Here is a 21,199-nt window from a genome sequence, read left to right as displayed (position 1 = left end):
CACATATGACATTTTTCATGTTTAGGGCAACACATTTCTTTGGAAACATATTCATCTTTTTTTTTGGTTTGCTGCTTTTTCACAATTTTTATTTTTTTTGCAAATATGTGTGATTTTTTTCACTTAAACCACCCCTGCAAAGTATGCCCCAATTATCCCAGCTTTTTGAAACCCTAGAACAAGAGCTTTTTTTCCCCTAGATATCAGGGAGTCAAATGTCAAATTGGTGTTCTGGGCCTCATGTGTATTTTTTTATAACCTGGCTATACACTAATCGAGTAAGAAAAAGGGGTGAAAATACTGCGCTAAACTCACCGTGAGGGAGAAATGCACAAATAATAAAAAAAGTTGCTAACAAAGTCCAAGAAGCAATAACGGGTAAATAGTGCAGCGCTAAACAAATGTGACTAGGTGAAATGACAATTGAGTCACCTCAAATGAGCAAGAATTAGACCAAAATAAATTGATGTGATATAAAAACATACACCAAAAAATGGGGTAATTGCAATGAACCACAATAGTCCAATAACCAAATGTCCACATATAAAGTGTAAAATAAATGGAAAGCTTTCTCTTCGATCTCAAACTGAAGTAGGGAACATGTGGTCAGGATGGATGAATCAGAAATGCAGATGGATCAAATATACACTGGTATACATCTGAAAGATACTTAAATGTGAAGATGGGTACTCTTACCACACCAGGTGGACGCACATACCATACGGCAGTGCGTCTAATGCGCTTATAGTACTGGATCCCCAGTGATGAGATGGTGTCAAGAGGGATGGTAATACCACGACTGTAACTCCGGATATGCCCCACTCGAAGACTATTTAGTCAAAACGCGTCGGCCGCACCTCCTGCTTCCCATATTGCTTTTACAATAGTTTTTGTGATCACTTTTATTCTATACCTTACGTTTTTTTGTATGATATTTTTATTTTTATTAAACCATTTTGGTTGACCTGCGCCATGTGGAGCTTCCTTTTTTCTTCATGTTTGTGCAATGATCCTCTGATTATCATCTATTGTGTGGACTGGCCTTTTCACTGCTTCCCTGGAACCACCTACATTATCCAGCCGTGAGTGGATCGGAGTTACACTCCTTAAACACAAAACCCAGGTCTGGTCCAGACTTCCTCTTGGGGTCATGGGCCGACTCAAGCTAGTAAAAATGATTCTTCTTCCCAAACTACTCTACCTTTTCTGGCATGCCCCACTCTACATTCCAGCCCATATGTTTAGAAACATGGAATCTTTTCTTAACACATTTGTATGGGGCTCCTCCAGGCACAAACTGGCATGGCAGACTCTTAAGTGCCCTGTTCACCTGGGCAGTACTGCCCTACCCGATCTGACATTTATACTATCTCGCCTTCCATTTATCCCACCTCTGCTATCTCAACAGACACGATAAAATCTGATACTCCACACTACGTGTGTACGGCGGTTATGGATGTAGTGGCCCATCCCTTTCAGATATTTTTCTGTAAGCATCAGAGCCTATCACGTTTAGATGGAAAACGACATATGCTAGCACACCACAGTAAAATCTGGCACATAGCGCAAACCATCACTGGGGCTCCTCCCTTACATGCCCACACACCGCTATGGGAAAATCTTCGTCTCCTAGAACTACTGACCATCCCAGATCACAAGATATGGATAGTTAAGAGAGTCATATGCCTATCTCAACTCCTTACTGGAAATACCATTAAGACGTTCCAAACCCTTAAAGAAGAATTTGATCTCCTCAACCACACACTCTTTTGTTACTCGCAGGTCCGTTCAGTCTCAGCCCTGCCCCTGCATTAGAACCAGTGGCCCTGGCGGACTCGGTGACGACCCTAAAAAAATTTATATCTCTCCTATACATGCACCTTCTCACTCCCAGAGCTAAAGCTCACGCATTTCAATTAAAGACAAAATGGGAGGCGGACCTCGGGGAGATTGAGGATGAACAGTGGGGGGAAATATTAGAAACATCCAAAAAAGTGTCACACAAACTGTCCGACAGGCTCACCCACCTTTTATATCCTTCACAAGTCGTAATTACTCCCACTCAACTGTCCAAATACAAACCAGATGCGGACCCGACATGCCCCAGATGTGGTGATACCAACAGCACTTTCTGTCATCTCATATGGTCTTGCTACCTATTCAACAATATTGGTCACAGGTTATCAAATTCCTCTATGACCATATGGCATCCCCCTTAACACTGTACCCACGCCAGTGCATACTTGTTCTCCTTCCCCTACCTGAAGAAAAGTACCTCACAATATTCTCGCAAGAAACGCTCTTTACTGCCAGACTGCAAATAGTTCAATTATGGCTTAGACCTACCTCTCCCACTGTCCAGCAGTGGAAGAGGGCTGTGAATCTCACATTAACAAAATCCTTTACTCTCACTGCGGATGCCCAGGCAAATTTCAGAAGATCTGAGATAGGTGGATAGAGGAGTCCCCCACTTGTTCAGATTAAGGCTAATGTTTCATTAAAACTAGGTCGTAAGACTTACTTGCATATCCTATCGGCATATATTGGTACCTGTTGCACCCGGTATTTAGTGTGTAATATCCTTTATTGACTTTTATGCTCAATAAACTTTATTTTGATTTAAAAAAGAGTACCCATTGAGGTGACTCAATTGTCATTTCACCTAGTCATATTTGTTTAGCGCTATACTATTTACCCGTTATTTATACACTAATCGAAAGTCACATTTTGGTCAGTGTGGCCATCCTATTTCAAAATCCATTGATATACTTCTGTTGCAAGGACATGCTGGAAAACATTAATCAGTGTTGGCAGCCAATTAGCCAATGATCAGTGTATTTTGGCAGCAGCATGTCCCACTGTTCAAATTCAATGTCCCAGTTGAGGGGGATTTCTCCATCCACTTCATTTGTGTGGCAGGAGGAATTTGTTTTTTTCCCAACATGCTGTCCTTTTTAAACCATCCTATGGAGTTTTACTGTTTGAGGAGGCATTCCATAAGATTTCAGAGTGTGACTGTAGGAATTTGTGCCCATTTAGCGAAGAGAGCATTTGTAAGGTTAGGTGCCGATGTTGAATGAAAGGACTGGGCTCACAATTGGTACTCCAGTTCATCCTAAAGGGTTCAGTATTGTTGCGTTTCCTTCACACCAAGCTCATCAAACCATATCTTTATGGTCCTTCCTTTGTGCATCTGAAGAATATTGTCCATAAACCTTTGGCAACAATGTGTATACAAAATTTTATAAATAGGAGTTTTTTTTTCTCATTTACAAAAAAAAATGTAAAAATCTGCAATTGGTATCCTAAAAATGTAATTGGGCAAGAGTGGTAATGTTGCTCTCAGTTGGTCTCCCCTGGTCTTTATAGATTTATGAAACTCACATTTGGCACTTTTTGACCTATAGAATTGCCGTAGAATTTTGCTTTTATGGTACCCATTTAAGTGAAAAAAATCTAATTATGTTCGGCCGAGCAAGAATTTAGTTATTATTAGGACTTCCTAAATTGTACATTTTAGAAAATAAGATCCTTCTTTTATCTGACTGTCTATATAAGCCTTTCTTAAACTTTTTACCCAGAGGAACCCTTGAAATTTTCAGGTCTCAGGGAACCTCTGGTAAAATAAATTCTTCGAGGGTCAGTGGGAAGAATGTCCCTCTTACTGTGGAGGTTAGAATGCCACCCTTTACAAACAGTCAAAAAATGATTGGTCATGTTGGTGGCATTGAGTGGCATTAGAACCCAAACTATTTGGACCCCAGTAGGGAGCTGAATCAGCAACAGGTCAAGGAACTCCTAACAACCTCTGGAGTCAACCTGGTTAAGAATGGGTGGTCTATATATGAGTAAATATTTATTAACAAAGGCGTATTTGTGTTTTTGTCCCCCCAGGAAATTTGGACCTAACAGGTCAAAAGCAGGTCTTCAAGGCTGAGAATAACCCTTGGGTTACACCAATTGCTGATCAGTTCCAGTTGGGAGTTTCTCATGTGTTTGAGTACATCCGATCTGAAACCTACAAATAGTAAGTGCAGCTACTTTTCATCTTCTTAAACACTTATAGCATTTTGCGATATAAATATTTTGTGGCCATTTTAAATACAAACAATGGAAAGTTACAATAATATGTCATACATACTAAACGAAAAGACAGGCCATATGGAAGGATTAGCAAGGTTCTTCTCCTGTCAGAGTTGTATGTTAGAGCATGTAGTGGTATCTGCAAGAATGAAATGAACAGTGCCTCTGCCATCCCACCCCGTTGTAAAAAGGGTAAGATACTGTACATAAGAAATTTAAAAAACAGGAAAAGGAACCCTAAGGAGAGGAGAGAGCCTGGATAGATGGAGATAGGAAGAGATAAGAAAGAAAAGAGTAACACTGGGTGCCCAGGATAGAAAACAGAATCTTCTATCCAGAGTTGTGGTTAGGTTGTTATGAAGATATCATGGCATCTTTTATGAAAGAACCATGTGATTGATTCAGATGGTATATGTATATGAAGCACAGTGGCTAAGTGGTTAGCATTTCTGCCTAGCAGCACCAGGGTCATTGGTTCAAATCCCAACTATGACACTACCTGCACAAAGCTTATATGCCTGTGTGGGTTTCCTCCGGGTACTCCAGTTTCCTCTCGCCCTCTAGAGACATGTTGGTAGGTTATTTGGATCCTGTCGAAATTGGACCTAGTGTGTGTATATATGGATGGATGCGAGTTAGGGACCTTTAGATTAAAAGCTGATGTGACTGTATAATATACTGTATGTGTGAAGTGCTTCATAGAAGCTATAGAAGTATCTGTAATAAATAAAGAAGTATACCAGTCATAGAGCCGGGCAGTCAGCCTCTCCGCATTCTGAAAGGGGATCAGCTCATTAGCCCATTCCTGCACCGTAAGAGTATGTGTATGGTCATGAATTATTGGGGGATAATTGCCCTGGCGGTTAACATAGAGAAGATGAGAGGGACCCTTTGGCTGTAGGGATGGAGCCTGGTTACGCATGGAGAGGCCTACCAATGGAGTTATTTAAATGAACCCTATTCCTATATTTAGTGATCAGGTAATGCACTTTTAAAAATTATCTTGACTCAGTGAGGTTTATTTACTAAAACTAGAGATGGCAAAATTAGTCACAATTCATCAGCTTTTTACCTCAGCTTGTTTTATTAAGCTTTAGCAATAAAACCTGGAAGCTGATTGGTTTCTCTGCAGAATTGCGACAAATTTTGCCCTCTCTAGCTTTAGTAAATAAACCTGTGTGACAGTAATTAGGCAACTGTCAGTGGGTAGTCAAAAGCAGCTTGTAGCGGATTGATGCACTTTAAGAGGAGATCAAATGCACCAATCTATTAACTCTGAATAATCTCAGATGCATTTAGAATGTACCGTATATACTCGAGTATAAGCCGAGATTTTCAGCCTCTTTTTTGAGGCTGAAAGTGCCCCCCTCGGCTTATACTCGAGTCATCGCTGTCTGCCCGCTCGATCAGCGTGTCGAGCAGACAGACAGCGGCCATTCTATTCAAAAGCCGCGCCTCCGGCTCCGCCTTCGCCTGTGATAGGCGGAACACTGAATTTCCCAGCAGCCTGTGTTCCGCCTATCACGGACATCGTATCATCCTCGTACTACGGACGAGGATGATACGACGTCTGTGATAGGCGGAACACAGGCTGCTGGGAAATTCAGTGTTCCGCCTATCACAGGCGAAGGCGGCGGCGCAGCTTTTGAATTTTACAATGGCCGTCGACGAAGAGGGCACGGGACGGAGGCAAGGCAAGGCACGGCACGGCACGGCACGGGACGGGACGGGGGCAAGGCAAGGCACGACACGGGACGGATGCAAGGCAAGGCACGGCACGGGACGGAGGCAAGGAGGCAAGGCACGGGACGGAGGCTCGGGACAAAGGTAGGCTGGACACACACACACACACACACACACACACACACACACACAGGGATGGATGGAGACACACACAGGGATGGATGGATGGATGGATGGATGGAGACACACACACACAGGGATGGATGGATGGATGGATGGAGACACACACACACAGGGATGGATGGATGGATGGATGGAGACACACACACACAGGGATGGATGGATGGATGGACACACACACACACAGGGATGGATGGACGGACACACAGGGATGGACGGACACACAGGGATGGACGGACACACAGGGATGGACGGACACACACACAGGGATGGACAGGCATGTCTCACCCTCGGCTTATACACGAGTCAATAAGTTTGCCAGTTTTTTTGGGGGTAAATTGGGGGCCTCGGCTTATATTCGGGTCGGCCTATACTCGAGTATATACGGTATGTCAAATACCAGTGAAATGCACCTAAAAGAAAACTGCATGTGCCCAGTGCCAAAAGCGATGTGATACTGATGCTATACAAGAAACTTTAGTGGTGTGTCAAAAAAGGCCACTCAGGTAGCCTATGTCGGAGCAAGTTGTAGACTCTTGTCGCTTGATTCTGTGCTGTACATCTTTCACATGGGAACTTTGTCTGGAAACGACTACAGGGGTTCATCAAGCAAAGCAACCAGTGGCAAAAGATGAATGGCAGGATTAAAAGGACGCTGTCAGGGACCTAAGCTCCGTGCAGGCAGGAACTGATGTGAATGTATAATCTGTAAAATGCTGTGTAAACTTACAGCGCTATATAAGTACCTGTAATAAATAAAATTGCTAGGGAAGTTAGAAGTCACCTTAAAGTGGTTGTAAACCTCATTTATGAAATGTGAGCTGGGCACATATATCTGTAGTGTTTACCTATCTCTCTCGAAAGCTCTGAGTGCCGTGTCTTTCTGCTGTTTCGTTCCTCTGTTATCAGCCTGATAACTTCTGACAAGTTTTCCGACACAGGAGATAAAAGCAGCTGGAAATTTGTGTCAGGGAGGGAACTTCTCCATTGAAATCTACTGAAACAAAAAAAGCCACGTCTTGCATTTAAAAAAGTCCCTGACCCTTTCAAAAATACAGAGGCACAAAAATGCCCTGCGTTTCTGCAAAAAGCATGAAAAAATGTATTGGTGTGAATCGAGCCTTAATCTAACTTTTTCTAGCCTCTCAATTTCCTGATCTGACCCACTAATTCTCAGTTTCAAAGTTTGCAGCCAAATGACGGATAGCAACTGTCCAACTTCAGGTGACCTCTGACACTCCAGCCAAAGTGTTGGGCACAAAAAATGCCGTATTCCAGCATGAGCTCTTCATGTTTTGGTTCTCTTTAACATGGAGCCGTTTCAGCAGACATTCCTCAACCTTCGCTTAATTGAGTTAAATACAAAGCTTTCTATGTTTGACTGAAATGTACCTTTAACTTCCGAGAACACCAGAAAGTTCTGTGAAGTATCTGCGCACGTTTGTCATCCTTGGCATATTTTAATATGTGGTCTGCTAAAGTGACCCTGAGATTCCTCTTACCTCTCATCTAAGAATGCCAGGAGTCACAGTACCCAGCTTCTCATTAAGCAAATCAGCAGGCTGAAGAGAAGTTTTCTTTAATCCTTTCACAAGTCGCTAACCTTATACTAAACCGAACACTTTGATGCAACAGAATCAGCCAAGCAAGATCAAACTGTGGATGTTGACCCACTTGACAGCTTGGAGCAGTTCTGCTGGTTTATTGATTTTAAAGGAAGGAAACCTACCGAGAGGATAAAGAGCTATTTTTAGATGTAATAATTCAGTAGGAATCTTAAATGGGGAGTTCTCGGGTCTTGCTTATATCCATCATTAATATGCTCTGCAGCTAAACAGCAGCCTACCACTTGCTAAACCAGCAACAGACCATTTGACAGAGCAATACAACCACCAACTTTTGTATAACGGACAGACGTTAGTGGAACATTTGGGATTGAATAATCATTCCCTTACCTTCATTGAAAAGTGAGCAATTTAGTCACAAATTGGGATTGGGATGTTTGTGTGTCTGGCCATTATCACAATTGAAGACTGACTCAAGCGTGTTGCTGGTAAAAAAAAGTAAAGCAAAAAAAGTAAGCACACCCCTCACATTGTAAATATTTTATTATATTTTTTCATGTCACAACACTGAAGAAATGAAACTTTGCTACAGTGTAAAGTAGTGAGTGTACAGCTTCTATAACAGTGTAAATTTGCTGTCCCCTCAAAATAACTCACACAGCCAGCAATGTCTAAACCGCTGTCAACAAAAGTGAGTACACCCCTAAGTGAAAATGTCCAAATTGGGCCCAATTAGCCATTTCCCCTCCCCGGTGTCATGTGACTTATTCGTGTTACAAGGTCTCAGGTGTGAATGGGGAGCAGGTGTGTTCAATTTGGTGTTATCGCACTTACTCTCTCATACTGGTCACTGGAAGTTCAACATGGCTCCTCATGGCAAAGAACTCTCTGAGGATCTAAAAAAAAGAATTGTTGCTCTACATAAGATGGCCTAGGCCAGTGATGGCGAACCTTGGCACCCCAGATGTTTTGGAACTACATTTCCCATGATGCCCAACTACACTGTAGAGTGCGTGAGCATCAAGGGAAATGTAGTTTCAAAACATCTGGAGTGCCAAGATTTGCCATCACTGAGCTGCAGCACGGCGGCCAAGACCATACAGCGGTTTAACAGGACAGGTTCAACTCAGAACAGGCCTCGCCATGGTCGGCCAAAGAAGTTGGGTGCACATGCTTCGTGTCCAGAGCGTGCGTCATATCCAGAGGTTGTCTTCGGAAAATAGACGTATGAGTGCTGCCAGCATTGGTGCAGAGGTTGAAGGGGTGGGGGTCAGCCTGTCAGTGCTCAGACCATATGATGCACACTGCTTCAAATTTGCCTGCATGGCTGTCATCCCAGAAGAAAGCCTCTTCTAAAAATGATGCACAAGAAAGCCGCAAACAGTTTTCTGAAGACAAATGGACTAAGGACATGGATTACTGGAACCATGTCCTGTGATCTGATGAGACCAAGCTAAATTTATTTGGTTCAGATGGTGTCAAGCATGTGTGGTGGCAACCAGGTAAGGAGTACAAAGACAAGTGTGCCTTGTCTACATTCATGCATGGTGTTGGGAGTGTCCTGGTCTGGGGCTGCATGATAGCTAATGGCACTGGGGAGCTACAGTTCATTGAGAGAACCCATGAATGCCAACATGTACTGTGACATACCGCAGGGCAGTATTCCAAAATAACGACCCCAAACACACCCCCAAGATGACCACTGCCTTGCTAAAGAAGCTCAGGAATAAGGTGATGGACTGGCCAAGCATGTCTCCAGAGCTAAACCCTATTCAGCATCTGTGGGGCATCCTCAAACGGAAGGTGGAGGAGCGCAAGGTCTCCAACATCCACCATCTCAGTGATGTCATCATGGAGGAGTGGAAGAGGACTCCAGTGGCAACCTGTGCAGCTCTGGTGAACTCCATGCCCAAGAGGGTTAGGGCAGTGCTGGAAAATAATAGTGGCCACAAAATATTGAAACTCTGGGCCCAATTTGGACCTTTTCACTGAGGGGTGTACTCACTTTTTTTGCCAGCGGTTTAGACATTGACGGCTGTGTGTTGAGTTGAGGGGACAACAAATTGACACTTATACAAGCTGTACACTCACTACTTTACATTGTAGCAAAGTGTAATTTCTTCAGTGTTGTCACATGAAAAGATGGAATAAAATATTCACAAAAATGTGAGGGGTGTACTCACTTTTGTGGGATACTGTATGTTTTACTAAAGGCAAACAGACTATGCACTATGCGAGTGCACCTGCACTCATTTTCCCCACAGCTTATTGAATGTGGTAAAGCTTCACTTTGTAAAGAATATCCAATCAGGTGCAAGGAAAACTAAAATCATGCTTGCACGTGATTAGATGACAGAAATCAGCAGGGCTTCACCATATTCACTTAACTCTGGGAAAAATTTGTAAAATTGCATTTGCAAAGTGCACAGTCTATTTGCATTTAATAAATCAACCCCTATATATTCCACATATTTAAAAAGACTGACGCCTTAAAGGCTCCCCCTCCATTTAATACATCACATTACCAGCAGTTAGCAGCAGAGGCAGGAGCACCACTGGAATGCTGTTAATGTGAGTATAACTGGGAAAGGTGCAGGCAAGCCGACATAGAATTCTGGTAATCCTTATTTGCATCTAAACTGGCCCCTTAAAAAGCTCAGTGTAATTTTGGAAAAAACCTCTTTTGCAAATAAAGTTTATTCAGTACAGCTGTGCAAAGAGCAAACTTCTATATAGACTCCTAACTGACCTTATCTTGTATGCCTTTTTTTGGAAACCTCTATTACTGGATATAAAGTCCCCCTATTTCTGACAATTAGACACACTTTGTAAAATTGGGGAAAAAAATACTTATTTGTGGCTCCTCAATCTCAGCATGTCATAGCGGGAGGGATGGGAACTCTTGGCAAGAAGATACAACTGAAATAAAAAACCTGAATTGAGCTCAACACTCTCTGTAAAATTATATGAACTTGTTGGATCAATTAAAATAGTATTAATGTCAAAAGTAGAAAATCATATATAACATATACAATGTTACCATACTAGACAAACTACACACAATATGCAATCAGAAACCAATCCACCACACAACTCCATATATGTCTTGTATATATGTATGTGTGTGTGTGTGTGTGTATATATATATATATATCTATATGCCAACAATGTGGGTGTTGGATGGGAGAGCAGTTGTCCTTTTATAATACAATATAGTGGGATGAAAAAAAGCAGTTGATGGGACTGAAAGCTGTATATATCACATGACTGCAATCTGCAAGAGACCAGTATTGAAGTCAAAACACTAAAGTGCAGTAGTGACTGTATCCAGCGATCAATGCCCTTAGCATCCACAATTGTGCTTTATTGGGGGGGGGGGGGGGTACTTCTGGCTGTAATGTCCATTGAAAAAGCCCAAGTAGATGAACGCTGAATCTGTGGTGGTCCAGAGGAGGTGCAAGTATGTTCCCATTGAAGATGGTTATAGTTTGGGAAGACCTCCCCAACACCATAGATAATAGCAATTAATTATCAATGCATAGCATGTAGTGGATTATCCATATAATTTGAGGTAGTCCCTTTGCAAAAAAATGAATAATACAGCATTACATATAGCAGCTCTCTCGACTGCTTCACTAGACAAATATATTTGGAAAGGAGCTATACTTATCGGTCATTGTGCAAACAGAAAATCCTTCAGTCCTTATGCTGGTCATCTGGAAAAAGTCCCATCCCAAGCATAAACTTTTCCATGTGTTTAAAGTTGAGAGTTGGAGGTGAAAAGGATGTCCGTGCCTGACCGGTTTCGCTGATCACCGCCAGCTGCGTCAGAGGCTAAGCTAGGAATGAACTTCCCTCAAAGTGAAAGTTCATTCCAAGGGAAGATGATTCCAAGCTTAGCCTCTGATGCAGCCGGCAGAGATCGGTGAAACCGGTCAGGCCTTAATTTGGTCCTGTTGGCTTTACAGAAGCCTCCCTTTGAGCCTATTCAGGATACTCCATTGGCCGACCTTACTCATAAGATAGTTTTCTTGTGGCTGTGTTTATTGTGTTTGTATCTGCTGATAATGATTTTAGTGCACTTTTAGCAAAAATATTGATTTGGTAAACATTTGCGCAAATATCGCGGGGCCTTAAAAATCAGTAGCACCTTTCTTTTATTCTACTGGCTCTATGCTTTCAGAAAATGTATAGTTTTGGGGGTCTTTTACAAACTCTGAAAGCTGTAAGTGAAAAATTAAAACCTCCCAGATTTTTAAAGAAATGTTACTTGTTGTATAGTTTAGTTTTGTGTACGTTTAATGTTCACCATTTCGCAAAAAGGTGCAATTTAAAATTTACAAATATTTGTTATTAACTCAATACAGGTTAAGCTTTTATATTTAGTAAGAATTTAGCAGAAATTTTGTAAAATTTGCAGTGTTAGTATCTGCTAAGTGTATTTTTAGCAAAATTATTGCTTTGGTAAACATTTGCGCAAATATCGTGGGGCCTTCCTTCTATTGTACTGGTCCTAGGCTTTCAGAAAATATTTGGTTTGGCGGGTCTTTTACAAACTCTGGAATAGGGCTGCAACTAACCATTATTTTCATAATTGATTAGTTGGCTGATTATTGTTTCGATTAAGTGGATAAAATCATTTTAAAAAACAAACAAATTTTTTCGTTTATTTCAAATCGTAATGAAAAAACGGAGTGTTACATTCAAACTGCATCACAACATAACTAAAGTAAATTCCTTATTCATTACTGACAATGCAATGAGGGGACTCGCCCTAAATGGGAGAGGGGACAGTACTAGAGGGTGGGAGGGAGTTAGCTAGTTTGGAGACCAAACGTTAGAGGGAGTAGGTTGGGAGACAGGGCGTTTGGAAGAGAGGAATGTGGGAGAGGAACCGGACCAGAGGGGGTTGCGATAGAAAGGGAGTTTGGTTGGATAGGGGACCAGACCCAAAAGGGGGGAGTGGGCTGGGACAAGGGACCAGATCAAAGCGGGCTGGAGGAACCGGACCGGAGTGTGGGAAGGAGAGGTGGTGGCTCCCGGCTGAAGTGTTGGTGGGAGAGGTCTGTGTGTTCCTCAAACTGACACCAATGATGGGGCACTATTCCTGCTGGGAACACCAATCTTGGGGCACTATTCCCCCCAGGAACACCAATGATGGGGCACTATTCCCCCCCCAGGAACACCAATGATAGGGCACAACCCCCCAGGAACACCAATGATGGGGCACTATCCCCCCCCCCCCCCCGGGAACACCAATGATGGGGCACTATCCCCCCAACAACACCGGTGATGGGGCACTATCCCCCACAAGAACACCTATGATTAGAGGTCGACCAATATGGGTTTTTCTCTGGCCGATGCCGATACCGATATTTAGAAATCGCCACGGCCGATGGCCGATATATGATGCCGATTTTTTTTTTGGGCTGATTATTTATTTTTTCCCCTTCATCTCATAAAATCTAACAGACACCTTTCCCACTGGGGTGTTTTTCAGGCGCTTTAAAATAGCGCCTGTAAAGTGCCTGCAAAACGGCTCCCCTGCAGTCTGTGTGGAAGCCCTGAGTGCTTTCACACTGAGGCGATGCGCTGGCAGGACGTTAAAAAAAAAAAGTCCTGCAAGCAGCATCTTTCGAGTGGTGTATACCGCTCCTCCACCACTCCTGCCCATTGAAATGAATGGGCACCGCTGCTGAAGCACCTGCAATGCGATTTGGCAGCGGCGCTTCACAGGCATATTTAACCCCTTCCTGGGCCGCTAGCTGGATTATAAGTGCCCCGCTAAAATGACGGTAAAGCGCCGCTAAAACTGGCAGCGTTTTTACCGTCAACGCCTGCTCGCTCCAGTGTGAAAGCAGCCTTAAGCGATACAGAAAATTTCTTACATTTATTAAACAAAACAAACATCCAAACAGTTCACTTGTATGTATAATTTATAATGAAAAATATAATATATATATATATATATATATATACACACACAAAAACAGGTCATCAAAACTTTTGGATGAAAAAAAAATGGGCTAACTTTACTGTTTTTTTTTTTTTAAATCTGTGTATTTTTTCCCAAAAAAATGAGTTTGAAAGACCGCTGCGCAAATACCGTGTGACATAAAATATTGCAACAACCGCTATTTTATTCCCTAGGATCTCTGCTAAAAAAATATATATAAGTTTTGGGGGTTCTAAGTGAATTTCTAGCAGAAAATACAGGATTTTTATTTGTAAGCATCAAGTGTCAAAAAAGATTTAGTCTTTAAATGGTTAAACTGAGAACTCTACACACTGAGTTGAGTTCATTCATTCAACTGTAAACATTGTATCTTTTTGATCTTTTCTTGGCAGACTGCCCAGAGAGGAGGAAAGTCTCTTCACTCAAGTCTCCAGGCAACTTGCACTGACTTCTATTACTGAAGTCATTTGCAAGTCGTGCTGAATATATCATCGGCCTTTTTTAACAGCACAATCGGCCGATGCCGATTAATTAAAAAACGGCAAATATCGGCCAATATATCGGTCGACCTCTACCTATGATGGGGCACTATTCGCCCTCCCCCCAGGAACACCAATGACAGGGCACTATTCAACCCCCCACTGGGGGAACAACAATAATGTGTCACTATTCCCCCTCCCCCCCCCCCCCCCCCGGAACACCAATGATGGGGCACTTGTCCTCCCAGAAATACCAAAATAAATGCTTTGCTAAGTTCACTCACTGTATTTAAAAAAAGCAAGCCGCTACCTTATATCGTAGCTCGGCGTTCACTTGACCGGCTGCTTCTCTCCTCTCTCTCTCTTCCCTCGAGGCAGCAAAGCGGGGGGGGGGCAGAAAATACCACATTGACTTCAGCAGAGGAGGAGAGGCAGGCGTGCCTGGTCACCTGAGCGCCGCTATGAGAAAGGTATACAGCGGCGCCGTCTTGTACACAGGGGATTGTATTGAGGATTGTAACACTCGGACGGAGGCTGGACTGAAAGGCACAGAAGAAGGTGCATGCCGTTAGCAGACCAACTAATCGATAATGAAAATCACTAATAACTATTTTCATTATCGATTTTTATTGATTTTATCGATTAAAAGTTTCAGCCCTACTCTGAAAGCTGTAAGTGAATAATGAAAACATCCAGATTTTTAGAGACATTTTGTTACTTGCTGTATGGTTCAGTTTTCACCATTTCACAAAAAAGGGCAATTTCAAATTTATAAATATTTGTTAATTATTAACTCAATACAGATTAAGCCTTTGTATTTAGTAGGAATTTAGCAGGGTTGTTGTAAAATTGCTGTTTTATATATGCTAATAATGATTTTAGAGTATTTTTAGTGAATATATGGCTTTGAACAGTTGCGAAAATATTATTGTGCCCTACAAATCAGTAGCACCTTCTTTTTATTATACTAGTCATGTGCTTTCAGATAAATATATGGTTTAGGGGGGTCTTTTACTAACTCTGAAAGCTGTAAGGGAAAAATAAAAAAGCAATTGAAAAATTCCAAAAATGGTCTGTCCACCTGATTGTAAAAGTGGTGTGCCGGGCCTTGCAGCGAAAAGGTTAACTGTCAGTCTATGCAGAGTTGTATGTTTCTAAGATTACATTTTAACACACAGCCTGTTTTCAGCTCATGAAAATTGGCTTGGTAGGTTTTGCTACCAGGAATTTCAGGACATTCAGAGATTTTGCAAGGAATAACATTTGTATCAGATACTTTAACCTCAAGATCAAAAATGTAATATATTGCAGCTTACTAGTTAAGTGTGGTGGCTGTATTAGTTATATATTTTTAGACCTTTTTTTCCTTTTTCTTTTCTTTTCTTTTTTCCACCGAGTAATCCTGACAGTATCACACTTCCCGTCCTTCAATGACAATGCTCATACTGGGCTAGATCCCAGATTCTGAATTCAACTCCCTCTCTCCTCATCTCCATAAGTGTAGGGAGGTGTACTGCATTCCACTGAAGCCTAGATGCCAAGGTCAAATTGGCAGTATCAGTACATATTTGTTACATTGACAAATATTTTACCTATGTAGCACTGACCCCCGAAGGAGCTGCTGGTTTTATTGGGCTTACCGTTACCTTCTTGACTGTTTCTCCGTCTAGGGTTTCCCGTGGTAGATGGCCCAAAGAAATGTGGAAACTGACACTGAATCTTCTTTTGGGTTATATATTTGAAGTATAAACAGAGTCTCTCAGTTTAGGGTAGAGGGCTAGGATTAAGTTCAGGTGCTTTGGACTGCAAAACAATATGATAAGTCTCTTATAGAAGAAATCCAGAGAATAACCGTTTCACAGCTGGATTTCACAACCCCCAGATAGACCTCCTCTCACTAGGCCTAGCAGCCAGCGGGGTGCTAAGTAAAGTCTCTGCCACAGACTTGAATGCAGAATACTTAAGGAAAAAGTCTCTGCCACCGACTTGAATGTAACTGAGGGACGTAGACAAATTTAAAGAGCTATCACACGGTACCAGCATCTCTCAGCGGGTCCTATGGTAACGTATGAGTGTAGATCCATGAAGTGTCCTTCAACTGAGCCTCCAGGCTCCTTCAGAGAAGCCGACCTTACACACGGCCTTCTCCTGAAGAGTCCTCCCCTGGGTGCTTCTCCTGAAGAGTCCTCCCCTGGGTGCTTCTCCAGCTGCTGGGCCTCTCCCTTAGACGAAATGGCACCGGACCACCTTTGAATCAATAGGACCCCGATATACATTCAGGCCTGTCCCTGCAGTTGCTTTACCTCGGGCCAGCCAGCACCGAGACTTGAAAATGCATGATTCCACACCCCAGGCCAGGAGGGCCATGGGGGCTGGTCAGGAGGCCCAGAACCAAACAGACAGAAAACCTCTCTGGACCGGAACCCCGGACAACGTGATGACAGTACCTTAAATGCCACCTCCCGGAATGCACAGCAGGAGAACACTCCCACTGGGCTGGTTCCGAAAGAAAACATGGCATTCAATACACCTAGCTAGACTACGTTCTCACACCTGCCGGCGGTGACAGCGACACCTGTGGTCAAGGAGAACCCAGTGCAACCCAGCCAGACTGGCACTGAAACCAGAAATTTAGAGAAATTAGCCCCAAAACCCAACTGTGGTTTCAAGAGAATTCACTTTGAAAAACATATAGCGCATGCTCGTCATGAGCCAGCGCTACACCTACATTATTTTTCTCTATTTTTAACCACTTGAATCAGAGATGTTTTTTTCCATTTGACATGTTTCAGATTCAAACCTTTTATACTGTTTTATATTTTGTATCTAGCATAACATATATACATATACATTTTTTTTAGGGACCGCCCCTAATGCCTAAGCTTCTTTTCTGACACTGCTTACAAATTAAAATCAGTATTTTTTTACTTAGAACCCCCATACATTATATATATATATATATATATATATATATATATAATTTTATTATATATATACACTGTATTTGCGTTTTTTTTATCATACCTAACCATGATGCCTAACAAGTCATGCTTTAAAATTGCACATGCTTGTGGAATGACATCAAACTACGGTACTTAAAAATCTCCATAGGCGACGCTTTAAAAAATTTGAACAGTTACATTTACAGTTATAGGAGGTCTAGTGCTAGAATTATTGCTCTCACTCTAACGATCGTGGTGATACCTCACATGTGGTTTGAACACTGTTTACATTTGTGGGCGTGACTTGCGTATGCATTTGCTTCTGCGCATGAGCATGGAGGGATGGGGCGCTTTACATTTTTTCTTATTTTTTTTTATCACTTTTATTGCTGTCACAAAGAATGTAAACATCCCTTGTGACAGTAATAGTCATTCACAGGTACTCTTTATGGAGGGATCTGTGGTCTAGAAGATCCCAAACCCCTCCTTTGCACTTAAAAGCATTTAAAACGCCAAGTTTGGCCATTTTGAATGCTGTCATTTTTTTAAAATCTGGTGCCTTTAGGGCTTTAGCAAACCGGAAGTGATGTTATGACATCGCTTCCAGGTTACCAGATCTGAGACACGATCAAAGCCGATTGCGGCATTGTTCGGGTCTTCGGCCAGCTGGCAGATGTGCTTGTAGGACGGGAGAGCTCGGGTGAGCCGCAGAGGGGAGGAGGGGGGTGTATCCCCTCCCGCTACTTGTGATAACGATCAAGCGGCCGCTTAGCCGCAACGATTGTTATCCTAAGAAATCAGCTGCAGGCATCACCCCCATACAACCCCTTAAAGCCAAAGCCGCATATTTGCGTTACATCGGCGTGAAGGGGTTAATTTAGGAACAGATTTGGTACATATATTTCTATTTTCTAGGTTTTGGTTAGGAAGAAATAATAATTAAAAAAAAGCCTGTGCATAATTTGCCCTGCCCAAGATATTTGCCTGAAAACATAACCAAGCAAGTCTGCTGACTAAATTGATATCACATAATTGTGACTTTTATGTAATGTAGTGGAATGGTAAAGCTCAAAGTGAACTTTTAACTTTAGCAGAACCTTTTACCCCTTTAGATGGAACATTGTGACAAAAGATGAAAAAGAAATGTGTTAGTGTAAATTGATAGCATAACAATAAAATAAGATTAAGCCTGATTAGTATCTGATGGGACCTAGGAAGGAAATTATATATATATATATATATAATCAGCCATATGATTGTGACCACCCACCAAATATTTAATAGGTCCCCCTTTCTCCACCAAAAGTGCTGACCCATCAAGGCATGGACTCCAATCGACAAAGCATCACACTGGCCCTTGGCTTGCTCCCATAGTGCATCCTGGTGCAATCTCTTCCCCAGGTAAGCAACACCTATGCACCCAGCCTTCCACGTGATGTAAAAGACAATGTGACTTCTTCCATTACTCTGTTGTCCAGTTCTGATGTTCACATGCCCATTGGAGGCTCTTTGTTCTTTTGCCTGTCGGCACAGGTCGACATGGGTACCCTGATCGGTCTGCGGCTATGCAGCCACACAAACACGACAAATTGTGATGCACAGCGTTGTTTTCAGTAATTTGAGCTATGGTAGCTCTTCTGTCAGACTTCATGGGTCAGCCTTCTCTCCCCATGTGCATCAATGAGCCTTGGCCACCCATGACCCTGTCACTGGTTCACTGGTTTTCCTTCCTTGGAGCACTTTTGGTAGGTCCCCCATTAGTACAGCAATTACAATTTGGCCCCTGCCAAAGTCTCTCAAATTCCTACACTTGCCCCCTTTTTTTTTTCTGCTTTCAACACATCAACTACAGCTATAACATGTTTAACTGCTGCCTAATATATCCCACTCACTTTCAGGTGTTATTGTAACAAGATAATCAATGATATTCCCCTTACCTGTCAGTTGTCATAATTGTAAGGCTGATCAATGTGTGTAAATACAACGTATATATAGTGTATGTAAGTATGTGGACTTTAAAATAACGAAGGCCACTTGGTCCCCTCACTTACCTTTCTTTTTTTTTTTTATTCTTTATTTAAATTTTTCATTTAAGTTGCGTACAAAACATAATCAAGTATTATAAAAGAAAACCATAGGACCAAAATACATTCATACCCTTAAATTTTTCACATTATCCTGGTTTTCTTTCTTTACTTCTCGAGTTCTTCTAAAATATCTCCCTCCCACCCCTCTCCCCACCCCTACCGACCCATTACCTCGTTAAAAATCATAGATTGTCTAAAGATTTTCCAGTATTTCCATTTCACATGGAATCTCTTTCTTTCTCTTTCTTCCTCCATTCCCAGCCCTTCAATACTATACATTTCCTCAACTTTTCCTAGCCATTCCTTTACTTTGGGTGCTTCTATTTCTTTCCATTTTTTCGGAATCAGGCTTTTTGCCACGTTTATTAATGAGCTTGTGAGGGAATTCCTATACTCCTTAATTGGGGTATCTACTGCATGGAATAGGCATAACCATGGGTTCTCAGGTAACTGTATTTTAGCTATTACTTCTATATATCTTATTATTTCTCTCCAATATTCTTTAATCTTGGGACAATCCCACCATATATGGGCCAAACTTCCCGTTTGTCCACAATTCCTCCAACATTTCCCAGATTGTCCCTCCTGGTACTTTGCCATTATATCTGGGGTCCTATACCATCTTACTAAAATTTTATAATTTGTTTCTATCATCTTACTATTTTCCGTGGATCTGTGCACCATCTTCAATATTTTTTCTATATTTTGGTTTTCACCCCGTGCTCCTATCTCTTCTTCCCATTTTTGAATGAAAGTTGGTACCTCCGCTTCACATTCCCGTCTCAAGACCTTATAAAGCTGGGCAATACCTGCCCTTGGGGATTTCCCCTCACATATCCGCTCCAAGGCAGTCAAATTTTCTCCATCTCTAAGCGGTTGTGGTAGTCTTGAGACGAAATGTCTAAGCTGCAGGTATCGCCACTCATTCAAATCCATCCAATCATTTTCTTTCTGTAATATTGCTAGTGTTTTCAATTTCCCCTCTTTAATTATGTGTCGTAATTGCATATTATCTTGTTTTATCCATTTCCCTCCTATTGTACTTTTACCAGGTGCAAAAAAATCATTATCTTTTAAATAAATTAAAGGGGAATTATATTTCCACTTATTATGTTTGTGTATTCCCTCCCATACTCTAAACACATTTTTTGTGACCAAAGGTGTTGTCTTCCCTAGTGATCTATATTTTAAAGGAGTCCAGATTTCTCTACCTAAATTTGTGCCTGATAAACTGTGTTCTATTTTTCCCCATCTTTTTTTACTTTCTAATTTTGCCCATTCCACCACCCGTGTTAACACTGCTGCTTCGTAATATTTTCTAAAGTCTGGGACATTCAGACCCCCCTCGTCTTTTCCCTTTTGCAAAGTCTTCAGTGGGATTCTAGGTTTCTTGTTGTTCCAGATAAATTTAGAAATTAAAGAATTTATCATTTTAAAATATAGGGGGGGGATATATATTGGTAATAGCTGAAATTTATAAAGGATTTTAGGTTGAATAATCATTTTTAAGGCATTAATTCTTCCTAACCATGACAGGGGCTTTGTTCTCATTCTCCTTATTTCTTCTCTCAATTCTTCTAGAAGGGGGATATAGTTTATTAGGTACATTTTTTCTATTGATGCAGTCAGTTTAATCCCTAAATATTTAATTTCCTTTTGCCATAGAAATGGGAATTCTCTCTTAATGTCAAGTTCTTCTCTCGGATTTATATTTACGTTTAAGATTTCTGACTTGCTTGGGTTGATTTTAAAGTTAGATAATTCTCCGTATTCCTGTAAAGCCTTTAACAAGTTTGGCATGGAGATTCGTGGGCTGGATACATAAAACAGAATATCATCCGCGAATGCGGCTGTCTTATGTATTTCCCCCTCTATCTCAACCCCCTTTATATCTGGGTTTCTCCTTATCGTCTCCAGGAGTGGCTCCAATGCCAGAACGAACAATAGGGGGGACAGCGGACACCCCTGTCTAGTCCCATTGTTCATTCTGAAGGCTGTTGATAGTACCCCATTAACTCTTACCACTGCCTTGGGGCTGTTATATAGTGCCTTTATCCACTTCAAAATTTTGGGACCAAACCCCATTCCCCTTAGGGTACCCATCATGAATCCCCAGTCTACTCGGTCAAAAGCTTTCTCAGCATCTATTGATAGGAGTAGACTGGGGATTCTACTCTCCTTCATCCTCTGAAGCAGTAATAATGACCTTACTCCATTATCTTTT

General features: G+C 41.8%; 1 protein-coding gene across 1 annotated transcript in view; it reads left to right on the top strand.

The window, feature by feature from the left end:
• Positions 1-21,199, top strand: part of RSU1 (Ras suppressor protein 1) — a 251,984-nt gene that overhangs the window by 136,156 nt on the left and 94,629 nt on the right. Inside the window, exon 8 of the mRNA XM_077490893.1 lies at positions 3,895-4,027. Within this exon, the coding sequence (XP_077347019.1) occupies positions 3,895-4,027 (133 nt within the window). The remainder of the gene's footprint in view (positions 1-3,894; positions 4,028-21,199) is intronic.

The sequence above is a fragment of the Lithobates pipiens genome, unplaced genomic scaffold (genome assembly GCF_037356315.1).
Source record: "Lithobates pipiens isolate NorthernLeopardFrog02 unplaced genomic scaffold, aLitPip1_a1.2 Scaffold_19, whole genome shotgun sequence".
Lineage (NCBI taxonomy): Eukaryota > Metazoa > Chordata > Amphibia > Anura > Ranidae > Lithobates > Lithobates pipiens.
The sequence above is the reverse complement of the archived record's forward strand: the minus strand, read 5'-3'. Positions and strand labels throughout refer to the sequence as shown.